The sequence below is a fragment of the Anas acuta genome, chromosome W (genome assembly GCF_963932015.1).
Source record: "Anas acuta chromosome W, bAnaAcu1.1, whole genome shotgun sequence".
Classification (NCBI taxonomy): Eukaryota; Metazoa; Chordata; class Aves; order Anseriformes; family Anatidae; genus Anas; species Anas acuta.
The window spans coordinates 26,278,426-26,292,248 of NC_089016.1; the positions used below are offsets into that span (position 1 = coordinate 26,278,426).

At 47.3% G+C, this 13,823-nt stretch overlaps 1 protein-coding gene across 4 annotated transcripts in view; it reads left to right on the forward strand.

The window, feature by feature from the left end:
• LOC137846720 (ubiquitin-conjugating enzyme E2 R2-like) overlaps positions 1-13,191 on the forward strand; it is a 104,588-nt gene extending 91,397 nt beyond the window's left edge. For all 4 annotated transcript variants that reach the window (XM_068664834.1, XM_068664835.1, XM_068664836.1 and 1 more), the window contains 3 exons: positions 4,322-4,419; positions 8,874-9,008; positions 10,348-13,191. In XM_068664834.1, coding sequence (XP_068520935.1) covers positions 4,322-4,419; positions 8,874-9,008; positions 10,348-10,567 — 453 coding nt within the window. In that variant the 3' untranslated portion in view covers positions 10,568-13,191. The remainder of the gene's footprint in view (positions 1-4,321; positions 4,420-8,873; positions 9,009-10,347) is intronic.
• The last annotated feature ends 632 nt before the right edge of the window (positions 13,192-13,823 follow it).

A 13,823-nucleotide genomic window follows, 5' to 3' on the forward strand; every position in this document is an offset into this window, starting at 1 on the left:
CGACCCACCACTGGTTGGGACGAAAGCCGTGGTACTATCTGCCATTTATATGATCTTATAACTTGCCAGAGAGGCCCCTTTGGAGTTCAGGAATGTACCAGTCCTGGGTAATCTAACACAGCTTCTTGTAGTGGTATGGATTGCTGTAAACACCATTCCAAATGATCCTGGCAGATCTCCTGGTTCCTGCCCGCTGATCTCAATACTCCGAGAGCAACCCTCACGTACTAACTGCGATAGCTTCTGCCCGTGTCTGAACACTCGTTTTTGGCTGAATCTGTAGGAAAATCCATTCCAGAACTCGAAAATGCTGCCCTATCATTCCACCCTTGCCATCACCTGTGTCACTTATACTACTCCTATTACCCATGCTGTTAGTGTCAGTGGCATCCTCCTGATACTGTTTCTGTCTTTGTCGCCCCTTACTCTCCCCCTTTTCTTTTTGCCACTGACCAAGCACCGCAAATGGATGAGACACATGATCGCTAATTAGGAAGGAGAGTGCAATGACTGCTATACGGCTGCAACCTTAGAAGCTATTTGTGAAAGAGCCTGCCGGTGGTCATTTGTTAGTGTAATCTGTGGCTCTGCACTCCTGCACCTCAATAAAGGTAGTAATATAGCTAAATTGTCATTAGTAATCCGTACAATGTGGCAACCCCACTGAATATTATCCAGGAACATTTGTACATTTATCAAATTATGTAACACCATAGTTAGATCACCTTTCTGGGGACGAATAGTAGAGTCTGACATTTTCCATCCCAAGTATAGCCATGGCTGTTTCTGTTGAACCTTCTCTGGGGCTATCTTCAACCCTGTTGCTTCAAAAGTATCCTGAATAAACTTTAAATCTGAATCCTGGAAGCATTCTGGCCCACCAAACCGAATGTTATCCATACAATGGTAAATAATTACGTCACACCACGCTGTCCAAATTGGTTGTAATGCCCAGGCCACATATAATTGACATAATGTAGGGGAATTCCTCATCCCCTGTAGAAGCACTAGCCATTCATTGCGCTTTGCCAGGGCCTTTTTGTTAATGGAGGGTACCGTAAAAGCAAATCTCTGACAATCCTGTGCCACCACATCTGGTTGCCTGGACTGATTGATAAATTTAGCATGTGGTTCCCCAGGGGCCTGTTCTACAGATGCGAATGGAGGTGCTTTCTTTTCCCCCGGGAGACTAAGAAGAGCCCTCAGTGCGAGCTGCGCAGCTGTTTGGTGAATAATCGCAGGGAACTGCAACTAAATCTGGGTATTGAGATAAGGACCTGTCCCCTTTAACATCTCTGCAGTAATGCCATACAGAGGGTTCCCCGGTTGATGCGGTTGACCCGCTTCCCCCTGTGGTAACTGCAACCATTCCCTTTCAAACAATAACAATGGGGAAGGAGTTAACATTAAGCGCGCCAAGTTTCGACAGTCAAGTGGACACATTGGTTTTGCTTGAAAAATCCATTGTATTATCTGTTGAGCCGCCTGGGATTGTAATCCATAGTCCAAACCCATTTTTCGAGCTTGTTGTAAAAGCTTGCAGTCATGTGGCTGCCACAACCCAGTGCCTTGCACAGGGTCGATAATAATAGGGCAGGCCAAGGATGTAGCACGCCTATGCCCCTCTATGAAAGCATCACATATGATGTCGGAGCACCTGTCCCTCCTTGGTGCCGACGGTGTTGTAGCGATGGATAATGAGGGAGTCAGCTCTGGTGGGGCAGACAAGAAAGGAGGCTCCTCCGAATCCGTAAGTTTTAAGTTCTCGAATTTTACTAGCAGTTCTTTGAACAACTCCTCCAGTGAAGGTCAATTTTCGCAAGCTGCTGCTGCACCTCTCATTGGCGAAGCATCCCGAGTGGATTTATTGCTGCCTGGCAGCGGCACAGATGCTGGCAGCACAGCTTTATCAAGATTTTGATAAAAATCTTGGCGCAGGGGGTGGGAAGGGCAGCTCCCACTCCCCATCAGCACTCTGCCCCGATAGTCCCTCAGTTATTTCTGCCGCTGACTGATTTATTGGAGAGGTCATACCCCGAACCGCGGTGGGTGCAAGAACCGACGATAAAGATCGTGTCAGCCGCATTCCTGAGGTCTCAGGTTTCATACTCGGCGTTCTGTCAGTCCCAGACGGTACTGAGAAAGCTTGCGCTGCCGCCATAGCCAGCTGCCGTTTCCACAGTTGCCTCCAATCTCCCATAGCAACTGGACTCCGGATGTCCTACGTCTCACCGCAATACGTCACTTTTCCGCGTCTCACCGCGATCTCTATATTTGGGTCTGTGCTCGGAGTCTCTCAGCATCTCTCAGGTCTCTCAGCGTCTCTGGGTCTCAGCCTGTTTGGGCGCCATATGTTGCAGGAAGAACGGCCGAAAACACGACAGACACTAGTGTTAGAAATGGCTCAATCTTCAAAATAGGATTAAAAAAAAATAGGATTTATTAAAAGAATAGAGGTAAGCAAACAGCACTGGGTGCACTGGGAGTCTCCGCTCCACCAGGACGCACACCAGCCACATCAAGTAGCTGATTTTTATACTCCTAGAATAATACATATTCATTACTACTTCTAAAAAAAATAGGTTATTATAATTAGCTTCCGGGGTCCAGTCCCTCCTACTGGAGCATGCACATCAGTCTCCTCTGGGGGTCTCTAGGGGTCTTTCATGCTGAAGGCTCGTAGTCTTCCTCTCCAAGTTTTTTCTTGTCCTTCCCCTTTGTACTCCTTTGGCACCGTACCAAGTTTATAGAACATCCCCTGCAGGTCTTGTCTCCCAGCCGTCCTTCAGCTTCTTTTTTTCTTCTTCTTAAACTCTTGGCCAGATATCAGAGGCTTGCATAGTATCCCATAACAGTCACTAGTTGTTATCAGTTGTTCTGAAACCCCCAGACATCAAAGACTTCATACAAACACAAATAACTTTCTTATTGACACTTCACCAGTAATTAAAACATTCTTCACCAGCCATTCACAGGGACAGTCACACCTATAGCAGTGTTAAGTTAATCTCGAAGAAGACAAAAAAAAAAAAGGCTGTAACTGTTAGAAATAGAAGTTCGGAACAACTAAAGCAAACAGGTTCATAAATTTGAGGAGTATTTTCTGAAGACTTGATAAATTGACTAGAATGAGGGGGAGACTGGGACACACTGCATCTGTGGTTCAAGAATTAAATTGCCAGTGCAGGGCCCAGAGGCAGACAGGACTGTTCTTTATGGACATGAATTGTTAAAACATTCCTAACACTAGTATGGTCAGATCATGCTCTCTCTTTATTACCCAAATAGCCTGACTTTTATAGCAAACTTAACAGGGGCGGATAGTGTCTCACACAAGATTATTGGTCAAAAGCACTCAGACAAACAACTGCAAGAAAACAACCCCACCTGCAAGAAAACAACCCCCTTGTGATTAGCAGTCACGTAGATCCTGGCCTTGAAGCCAGCTGCTGGCAACAATATTTTTCTGAATTCCTCAATTGGGCGATGTGGGAACACTGTCATGGGAACTCCTCGTAGTCGTCCAGGTAGCTTGGTTTGCTCACCTGCAGCAAGCCATGGGATCACTGCTGTTTCAAAAATCCCTCAACAGTTTATAAATGATACGCATTATGAAACTTTGAATGTATATTCAGGTTATAATGCTGGTGAGAAAAACACAGCTTGAGGATTATGTAGCTGTATGGCTTCCATATGCTGCCAAAATATTCTTTCTCTTGCATGCTGGGAGGGAGGGACTTTCTGTGAAACCTTCAGGGAGCATCTCCTGCTTTTTCACCTGATATTTCAAACAGCTATGTCTTTGGGGAGCAGCCTCAGCCTGCCTTGCACCATCTGTTCAACCTCTACGCATCCCAGGAGAAGCACCTGATACCTGATCTAGGATAGAGTGCTAAATCCCTGAATTTAAAGATTCTTGTAGCTAACTCAGTTACCACTGGGGAAGAAAAAAATTAACCCTACTTTAGGTCTCACGTGACTAAAGTTTATCTCTATCACAATGGCAGTATGTGCTGTCTAGAGACTGATTTAGTTTTACGTGACTTTACCAACTGTTGTTGGTTGCTTTGCTACATTCTCTAAACTACATTATCTAAAATATCTTGGCCTGAGATTGTTTTATTTCAATTTGCAGACTAAGGGAAGATTTTGAACATATTAATATGGCAGACCTAGGAAGGATTGAGAACTGTTTTCAGTTCTTGCACGTTTTTTTCATATCAACAAGGCAAAACTGCTCAAACACAGCCAGAGATGGAATTGAGTCTTCAGACCTTTACCTTGAGCCGGGCTGTTCTCAACTTTGCTTTCTGTCTTTCAGAACGGAGATGTATGTATTTCAATTCTTCACCCGCCTGTAGATGACCCGCAAAGTGGAGAGCTGCCATCTGAGAGGTGGAATCCTACCCAAAACGTCAGGTAATAGTGTGAACCAGTGGTGTACAAAGCTGACCTCAGAGGCCTGTCATCTCTCCTAGACTAAAGCCTGCGTTGGGAAAAGGTTTGGAAGGGAATTAAAGACTTTAGGGGGTTTTAGAGCTTGAATCAGGTAGGAACGGGATTCACCAAGCTGTCTGAAGATACTGGGGGTGTGCTCTGTCCTGATGCTGTGTTAATGATGTAGAGCCGTCTGCCATATTCACAGGTTTACATGTTCTTAAAGCGATCTCAAACATTTTAACCTTTCCCAAGGCATGTTATTCAAACTCTTCTAAGATACCAACTAGTAGAAAAGGACATCTCTGAGTATTCAGGCCCTGTAGGATTAAAATTATGCATAGTGCTACCTGCAGTTTGCCTCCTAATACTTGTCCCTATCTCCTGTCCTGTAGTGTGGTGTCTTGAGCAGTTAGCTAGGTAGTTCTTTTGCTGCCAAAACCAAACAATCACTAAGTACCAGCAGCATTCAAGGCTAGTATGTCCATTTTTGAAACATCAACTGGATTTCATTCTAATTTCAAGACACTACCAATAAAGCTACCAATAAAGAACTCACAGAACAAACATCAAATGGCAGATCAGTGACCCATGCAGCAGGAGTGACATAGGGAAATAATATAATAATAAATAATATTTTAAACTGTGTACTGCTGAGCTACGTTGCATTGTCCCTCTGCTCACATGGCTATTAACCATATCAAATGTATGAAAAAACAGTATATCTCCTCCAGTTGTTAGGACTAGACGTCAAGCAAGTTAAACAGAGTTTAGAAGCAGCTTAAGGAATTAATTACTTAGATCACACTCACATTCTAACTATTTCATTATATGCAGCACTGAAAGCTTGATGTAAAACTCATCTTGCCAGTTCTGGTTGCTGCTTTTCCTTACCACAATGTGATTTTTGGTGCTTACTCTCTTAGAATGTTTTGGGCTTAGGGGTGATGTCTGAGGAGAAAACATTCCTTGGATGTGTTGGCAAGTGGCAACAAAACTTGTCCTTAAATATTAGCCCACTGCCTGTTGGGCTGAATGCCTCATACAAATGCTTCCTGCTGGGGTCCCATCTGGCTTTGCAAGGCTCCAGAGTTTGTCAGATTGAAGGCAGCAGGACTGGAGGTGCATGAGGGGAGCACAGTTCTAACGAGCTGCATGTGTAGCCTCCTTAGTTACTGAATTTTGTAAATCCTGCTGAGTATTGGCAATTCACTGCAGCTGCCCACGGCTAAGTGTCTGCAGGGTGGGATATCATTCAGCTTGGAGAGCACCTGTGCTTCCACCTCTAAAGGTGTCAACCATATTTGTTTTTATTTTTTTAACATGGACTTCCCTGTCACTTGGAGCAAGATGAGTTAGCCACAAGTAAGTATGGCAAACATCCAGCATTCCTGTGAAGGAATGCAGCTATGATCTGTGTGGCAGAGAATGCTGCTTATCCTTGTGTCCCCAGGGCCATAAAGCTGAGGAAGTGGTGGCAGGTCTTAGGAGCTGAGGGTCTTTGATCATTTTGGCTACCCTTCTCCATATCTCCCCTGGCTCCACTATGTACTTTGAGGTGTTCAATATTCAGCAGGTACACTCAGCACAATATTTGAGATGCTGCTACATCCATACCTTGTGAAGAGAGGTGATGCCTGGCCTCACTGCTGCTTTGCTTCCTGAGGATGCTGACTTTTGTTGGCTCTTTCAGCTGCCAACAGTGCATTGAGTTGCTTGACAAGCTGTTCATATCTAACATTTGACTTCAGCTAAATGGTAAACCTTTTACTTGATATCAGAGAATAAAAATGTGCTAAGACAAATCTACGCTTACCTCTAAACCTCTGAAAATGGCTTTGAGAAGATATAATGTGGATAGCAGCTGGAAGAAAAAAAAAACAACTTTCAGTAAGGTATGTAACAGGATGCACTGGTTGGGACTCCCAACCAGTCTACGTGATATCTGCTTGGGTTTAGATGATGAAATTCACCTATTTCTGAGCCTTCTATAGATTCAAGAAGACAAAAAGGCACTTAACAGAGCTGATTCCTTGAGCTTCTGCTGGCTTCTCTCCTCTGATGATAAAGGGATCTGGAGGGACTTGCTCTGATGAAGACAATGGCACTGTAAACATTGAAAGTAGTGTGACAGCTGATAGGGAGCAGCTGACAAGGTAACTGTTTCCAGAATGAGGAGGGAAGGATGCACAAAAGCACAAGGCAGGCTTGAAATCCCTGCTCTTCATGCAAACAGCTTGAATATAGTGTGGCCTGAATGAGAAACAGATCCCCAAGAACATTGCAGAAGGTCAGTCTGTATCTAGGATGGTGCAGTTTGCATCTGGTGCTGAGGGTGTTTTCAGTCCCCATGAGTCACTTGTCAGTGGTGTTGGGTCCCATGCACTGGGATCCCTTCTTGTTAGTGTACCTTGTGTACCCACAATAGTAGAGTTTGAGTCAAAGCATTGTACAGTTCCAGAGGTACCAAAATTCCCGGAGCTGATGTAAAACCCTAGCTGGGGATGAGCAGCACAGTCTCACAACTCATGGCCACTGGCCTTGGTGGTGTGCTTAAGTGGCTTTGCACTGACTTTGGAGCCTGGGGCACTGCAGTAGAAATCTGCCCTTTCTCACTTTGTTTGAAGTAAGATGGGTAGAGCAGATGCTAAATCCAGCTACTAATTCCTGTCCTGGGCCTTCCCCAGGTTTTGCATGATCTAATCACTTAACTTCCTGGCTTCATAGCCTGGCTGGGAATAACCAAAGGCCTTTGAATAAATTGTTGAGATGAAGTGGAAGACGGGCACTCTCCTGCCCATCATTCCAGTCTGGCCAAGCAGTTTTTTCCAGAGCTGTCATTCTCTTCCTACTGAATTATGTCCTTTGGAAAGCAAATTGTAGAAGGCTCTCTTGATAGCCATGCTGAGCAGGCTGGCCAGACATAAGTGTTTTGTTTCAAAGTCTTTCAAGAAGCTAAGCATCCAAATGACCGAGCGTTTCCTGGCACTGTATCCCAGTTAAATGCACAGTTAGATGTGCTTAGCATATACTGCTCTGAGTGCACCTCTAAATCAATGTAAGTACAGAGGGGGCCCTAGGTTCCTTTAATCAATTCTGCAGGGCAGTTGTTGCGTACAGCTGTATTCCAGGACCTATTACTTGCCTGTGGTCTTTCCTTCAATTTCCATTGAAAGCTTTTGCCAGTGGGAGAACCTCAGGAGGGTGAAGATGTTGTGGTAGCTGCAGCCAGGTTGCTGCATGTGTAGAGCTGCCTGACGTGACTTGCTGTTGAGTTTTGTGCTTGTTATGGCAGTGTGAGTGCCAAGGGGCTGAAGCTCTGGAGTGCAGAGGGTTGTAGGAAATGCAGGAGAAGGGGCTGGGTGAGATGTGGTGGTAGCCCTCACTGAATGCTTGAGGAGAAGTGTACCTAGCTAGCTTGCTGCTGTTGCTAGAAACCCAGGAAAGCTGTTCATCTGCAGGGTTTATGTGCCTGGTTCATGCTGGTTTTGCTGAGGATTCAGTAGCTGAATCCTGCTGGTGCTTGGCAGTTTGCCTGGATATTGGGAAACATCTATGTTGTCCTTCCATTGCCACACGTGCTGCTGCAGCCCCAGAGGTGCATGGGCTGAGGAGAGAATATATCTGGCCACAGCTCCAACCTCTGGACTTCCAGTTGGGCATGGGGCAGCAGCACAGCCCTATCAGCAGGCCTCAGGTTGCTGCGGTCCTCCTTGTTCTGCAGGGGGACAGGCAAAGAGCCCGTCTCGCTGCTAGGGAGCTGCATGTCACCAGGAGCAGGCTCACCAAGCATGTTTCCAACCCTGTACCATCCCCAGGAGGTGTGGATGAGCTGAGTTGGTCTGAGCTGAGCTCTGCTGGTCACTGCTGTCACAAGGACGTGAACAGAAGTGGTGGGCCAGGTGCCAGAGTGCACTCGGCTCTGTGTTCCCTCCCCACACTTGTTTTCTTTTCTAGTTAGAATACAAGCTCTGGCTTCAGATAGCAGAGGAAAGGCCTCTGCAGCTCAGTCTGTGGGAACCCTTGGGCAAGGCAGTTGGAGCACTCTCTGGGCTGTACTCAATTGGTGCAAAACCACTTCGAAGTCAGAAGTGTTCCCCAGCCCAGCCTGGAGAGGTGCTGGGACCGCCTTAATAGCTTTTTGTGCTAGAGAGCTTCTCCCCTCTAGATTTTCTAGAGCACATTGCTGTCTGTAGTCAGGTCCTTGAGGTTTGTACTGTATCACCTTCCCCACACTGCCAGACATGGTCTGAAGTTCATAAATACCTGCTTTCACTCTAGCTCTCGGTCAGTTGTGCTTAGCTTAGGTTTGACTTTAAACAATGCATTCTGATGCTTTTCTGATACCTCGCCTGGGAAAAAAAAAAAAAGCTGTCAGCATCCATGACCCATGAATGCTTTAGCCCTGACCCTGCTGTTGTGGTTACCTTTTTCAGGACTATCTTACTCAGTGTAATTTCTCTGCTTAATGAGCCCAACACATTCTCTCCTGCCAATGTGGATGCATCAGTCATGTTCAGGAAATGGAGGGACAGTAAAGGAAAAGACAAGGAGTATGCTGAAATCATAAGGTAAGTTTTGTTCTGTGTGAGGCTGTGCTACCAGCCTCCTGCTCCGAATCCTGCAAAACAGACTGATTGCAGAACTTGCTGAAACCAGATTCTCACTCTGATTGCTTCTTTAGAAATTAATTCTACAGTTTTATTCCAAGTCCAGGTTTCTGGTCTCTAGATTTTTCAGCACAGAATTGGTGCAGACCTCTGGAGCAGAAGTACCAGGCTGATCTGTCTTTGAATTGTTCTTTTTTCAGACTAATCTGGCATGATGCTCCGCAAAACCTATTGGCTGCTAGTAAATCCCACTTGAAGTCCCCACTTGCCTTTGAGTACTGCTTGCATTGCTTAGGATGTGATTCAAACTGACTGCATCCTACTAATTCCATGCTTAATGCACTCATGAATCATAATCTTGTCCCTCCAATTTGAAGGAATATCAGCAAGATTTGGCAAGTGTTTGCAAAGCTTGGGGTTTGGTTAGCTGGGAGCACTGTTCAGTCTTGACTGTCCCTTGCTTGGAAGCTCATGGTTCATCAGGTGCTGTTGGAAGATGATATGAACTTGAGCCAGGGTAGCTTGGAACCACAAATGAGCAGCCCCTACCGTAGAGTGGCTGCTGTCTCGCTTGGCAAAATACCAACTACATCTGCATTGACTCAGCTAGCTGGGCATGCAGAGCAGAGCCATGGTTGGACCTGAGCGGGGTGGTTGCTGGCCTGAGCTGGGTGAAGAGCCTTGCTGGAGGTTACCTTTGTCCCCGGCAGCTCCGCTGGCTTCAGCAGAGCTGGCCTTGTTCCAAAACAGAGCAGGAGGCAGCTTGCAGCCCACCCTGGGGTGTTGGGGAGTGCTTGTGTCCTGCCAGCCCTGGGCAGCAGTGGGGTTACAGCTCTGCCTGCTCCCCTGGGGGAGCCGAGCGGTGCCAGATACCTGTGGGAATGCCAGGTTGGGGCATGTTGGGCTGGTCTTTGCTGGTGGGGGAGGCTGCAGATACCACCCCTGAAACCGTGATGGTAAGTCGCCATGGGAAATCCCTGAACAGCTCTTCTACAGCGGGGCAGTTAATGTAAAGAACCTTGCTCTGAGCCCTGGCAGGCTGCTCGTGCAGGGCCCAGTGCAATAACCAACCTCATATGTCGCTGGAAGTGTGGATGCTGCAAACAAACTTGGAGTACTCCCAAACCCAGGGCTATGGGAACTAAATCTGTTGCTGGTGCTGCTTGTGGTGCTTCAGCCAGACACGGGCGGTGGCTGAAACAGCTCCCTGGGCCCTGGGCTGCCAGGAGAGCAGGGCCGGGAGGCGGAGAGCTGCACCAGCGTGCAGCCCCAGTCACGCTGCTCTGTCCTCCTCCCGCAGGAAACAGGTTTTGGCTACCAAAGCCGAGGCAGAGAAGGATGGCGTGAAGGTCCCCACTACACTGGCAGAGTACTGCATCAAAACTAAAGTGCCTTCCACTGACAACAGTTCGGATTTGCTTTACGACGACTTGTATGATGATGACATTGATGACGAAGATGAGGAGGAGGAGGACGCTGAGTGTTATGATGACGATGATTCTGGCAATGAGGAGTCGTGACCTGCTCCCTCTATGCCCTTGTACTGCCCTGCTGACTCAGGCCAGAAGGGAGCAGCGGTAACCTAGCAGCAGTCCAGCAAAAAAAGTGTGTATGTGGGTGGGGGGGATCAAAAACCTATTGTCTCCTTCTGTCTCCTGTTGTATGGATCTGTTTGCTCCTTTTTTATGGATCTCTTAGAGACCCTCAACAGAATGTCTGAATTCTTGCATTCTTAACCCTTTCATCACTGTATTATGATTTCTTTTTTTAAAAAGAAATTCCCCTTTTCACTTCTCTATGAAATGCTCACAGTGAAACAGGGTTGCTCGTGTTTAGGTTCTTGAATTCAATACAGTCTTGCATTGAGATGTTTAATGTATTTAAAGCTAGACCAAACCCATTGGAAGCTGGGTTTTGGGGAGCTCAAGTGCTGCGCTTACTGGGAAGAAAAAAAATCTACACAAATTGCCAAGGTTTAGCTGCTCCATTTACAATAATAGCATGTGTACATTCATTTAGCCTTGTGGTGGTGGCTTTTCCTTTTTAAGGTATGGGGCGGAGAGTGTAAAGCTAGTGTGTGTTGAGCTTGATGGGATGTTACTGAAAGGTACAGTATTCCTTTTCAGCCTGCTCAAGTTAGGAAATAGCTGGCCACTGAAGCCCCGGCAGGCACAATCAGCTTTGTCTCTGAAAAGGCTTGTGATATGAACCCTAAAATAAACACTTAACACTTCACGTCTGTACAACTCAGTCCTGGGTTGCTATTTATTTTTTTTCCAGGATAAATTGGGGTTGAAACAGTCCAGATTAGCTACACTGCTGCGACCTGCTGCCAGCTGCCCCTCTCCAGGAGCGCAGATGTGTCCTGCTGCCCCTGTGGCCACCTGTTGTGGCCAGCACTCATCCCAAACTAGTCGCTGGCATGGGGAAAGACCGATGGCCTCCTGCCCCAGTGCTTGCTAGCAGTGCATGTGCTTCCTGTGCCCTCAATCCAGTGCTGGCTGAGCCTTTTTTCTCTTGCTTGTGTAGATCAGGTGTGGGTAAGTACAGCCCTGCTGCAGCTATGGGCACCAGGGTGGGGTGGTGGTCATGGCAGGGGCCAGAAGGGAAGCAGGGATACCGGGCTCTCCCCCTTCCTCCCTAGCAGCCCCAGGGGTGCAGTGAAAACCCTATGGGGCTTGCCAAGCTTCTCAGCAGCATGCTTCAGCTGGTGCACCTGCATGTTCTTGGGAGCTCATGGCAGAGCTTGTAGCCCTCCCCTGTGGGCAGGGACATCCTGCATGCTCAGTTCTGCAGAACTCTTCCTCAGTACCCTGACCCCTTTGCAATGTGCTCTTTTTGTTTGGCTGTGGTGCAGCAGCCTGAATTCACCTTTAGGATGAGATCGCGAGCAGCAGCCAGCCCTGCCTTCACCTGCTGAGCGCTGGGGCTGCTAGCCCTGTGGGGTCAGACTCTCCCCTCCCAGTGGTACAGAGGAAGTTACCCTGATGAGAGCTGCTGCTGCGGGCACTTACTTATGCCCCTACCATGTATCGCAGGGGTTTTCATGGTATGGCACCAGCTGCAGGGGGAGGCGAGAGCAAACTAAGGGGAGAGGTGGTTGTGGGCATGGGGATGTGGTCCCCGCAGCACAGTGGCTCTCCCAGAGTGAGTGGAGAGGGGGAGAATGTCTGCCAGCACCTGGGTTCCTCAAAGGTTGGCTCTGCCCCCACATCCCTCCCTGCTGGGGGGACAAAAGGCAGTTGTGGTGGTGGCACCTCGTCCCTTAGTGCTCCCTGAGTGTCCTGCTTGTATGGTAGCAGGACTGCGGGACCTCTCCTGCCCTTTGCCAGCCATGGGGTTTAGTGAGGCTGCTGCCCATCCTCCCCTTCCCATGGACTCAGTGCCACTGCCCCTGGCCATGGTGGGCCCAGGGCTACCCCAGGCCCCTGCTCGTCACATCTTGCAGGGAAAGCAGCCGGCAGCTTGCAGTGTGGAATAGGAAGTGGTGCAGCGAGGGCCCTGCTGATGACCTGGTTTGAAATGAGGATACTGCATCTTTCAGAATCGCCCGTGTACTTTTGACTGTTTTCACTGTGTGTATCAGTCAGTCCAGTGACTTGCATCTTACAATACCAAGCTTGAAAAATATATTATCATGACTCTTCCGTTACCCTTTTTTTAAAGGGAAAAAAGTGACCTATTTTGACAATGTCTACTACTAGACTAATTTCTCTTCCCTAGTGTCCCTTGCAGTGTCATTGTTTGTTGACTTGCTGGGTTCCTTTTTCTGAGATGCAAACTGAAGTTTGAGTTTTTTGAAACTATTTAAAAGCTTGAGGAAAAATGTTTACCTGATCTGTGTATTCTGGTTTTTCTTAACCCCCTCGCACCTCTCTCAGCCACTATTAGCACTTACATTTGCAACTACAGCCTCCTTCAAATGCAGTTTTCAACCATTGTCAAATGAGCAGGGTACACTAGATTTCTTAGTAGTTTTCTTATCTAATATCCCATGTCGTCTTTTTTTTTCTTCACTATAATTTACCAGAAAGAATTAACTGATGCTTTTTTTTTTTTGTTGTCCTCTCCTTCAGTAGTTATATTTTGTCTTTTCTGCACATCTGTCTCCTAATAAAAAATAAAAAATGAAAATATCCCTGTACTGTAATGGAGCTGTTTTATTTGCCTGTGTTGTTTAAAGTTCTGAATAACAGCTCCTGAGATGTTTTATGATGCTTTCTACTGTCATGCAGTGCTGTAGGTACAGGTAAGCATACAAGAAAACTAGTGCCACCCATACAGCTAGAGGATGGAAGTTTTGTACCTCGGGGCTGTGGAAAAGCAGTAATGTAAAGGGGACAAGCGTGGGCCAGTACTGGAAGGTAGTGGGGTTAGCAGAGCTGCAACCCCCCCCCCCCCAAGCATGTTTGCAGCAGGTGGCAGTGGGGAGGCTGCCTGCTGCTGGAGGGCTGCCGTTGTAAAGCCTGGGGCAAGCAAAAGGCTTCCAGTGCAGTTCTTGGCATGCTGCTTCAAGTATGTGAGGGGCTGGGTATGCATACTGACTGCTTCCAACACAACATAAGGGGGTGCTTCCAGACCGGGCAGCTGGCAAAAGTGTGGCGGATTTAAGGTAGAAAATCTGGTTATCACCCTTAAAAGTATTTTCTTTCCTTGTCTTCAACCATCAACAGGGCAGTAGTGCAAAAAAGCTCAGCGGCCAAAGATGGCTTCACAGTTACTGCCTCCGCTGCTGCCACAACCAGTGCCAGGCCCTGAAGGGACAAGCTAGAGGCA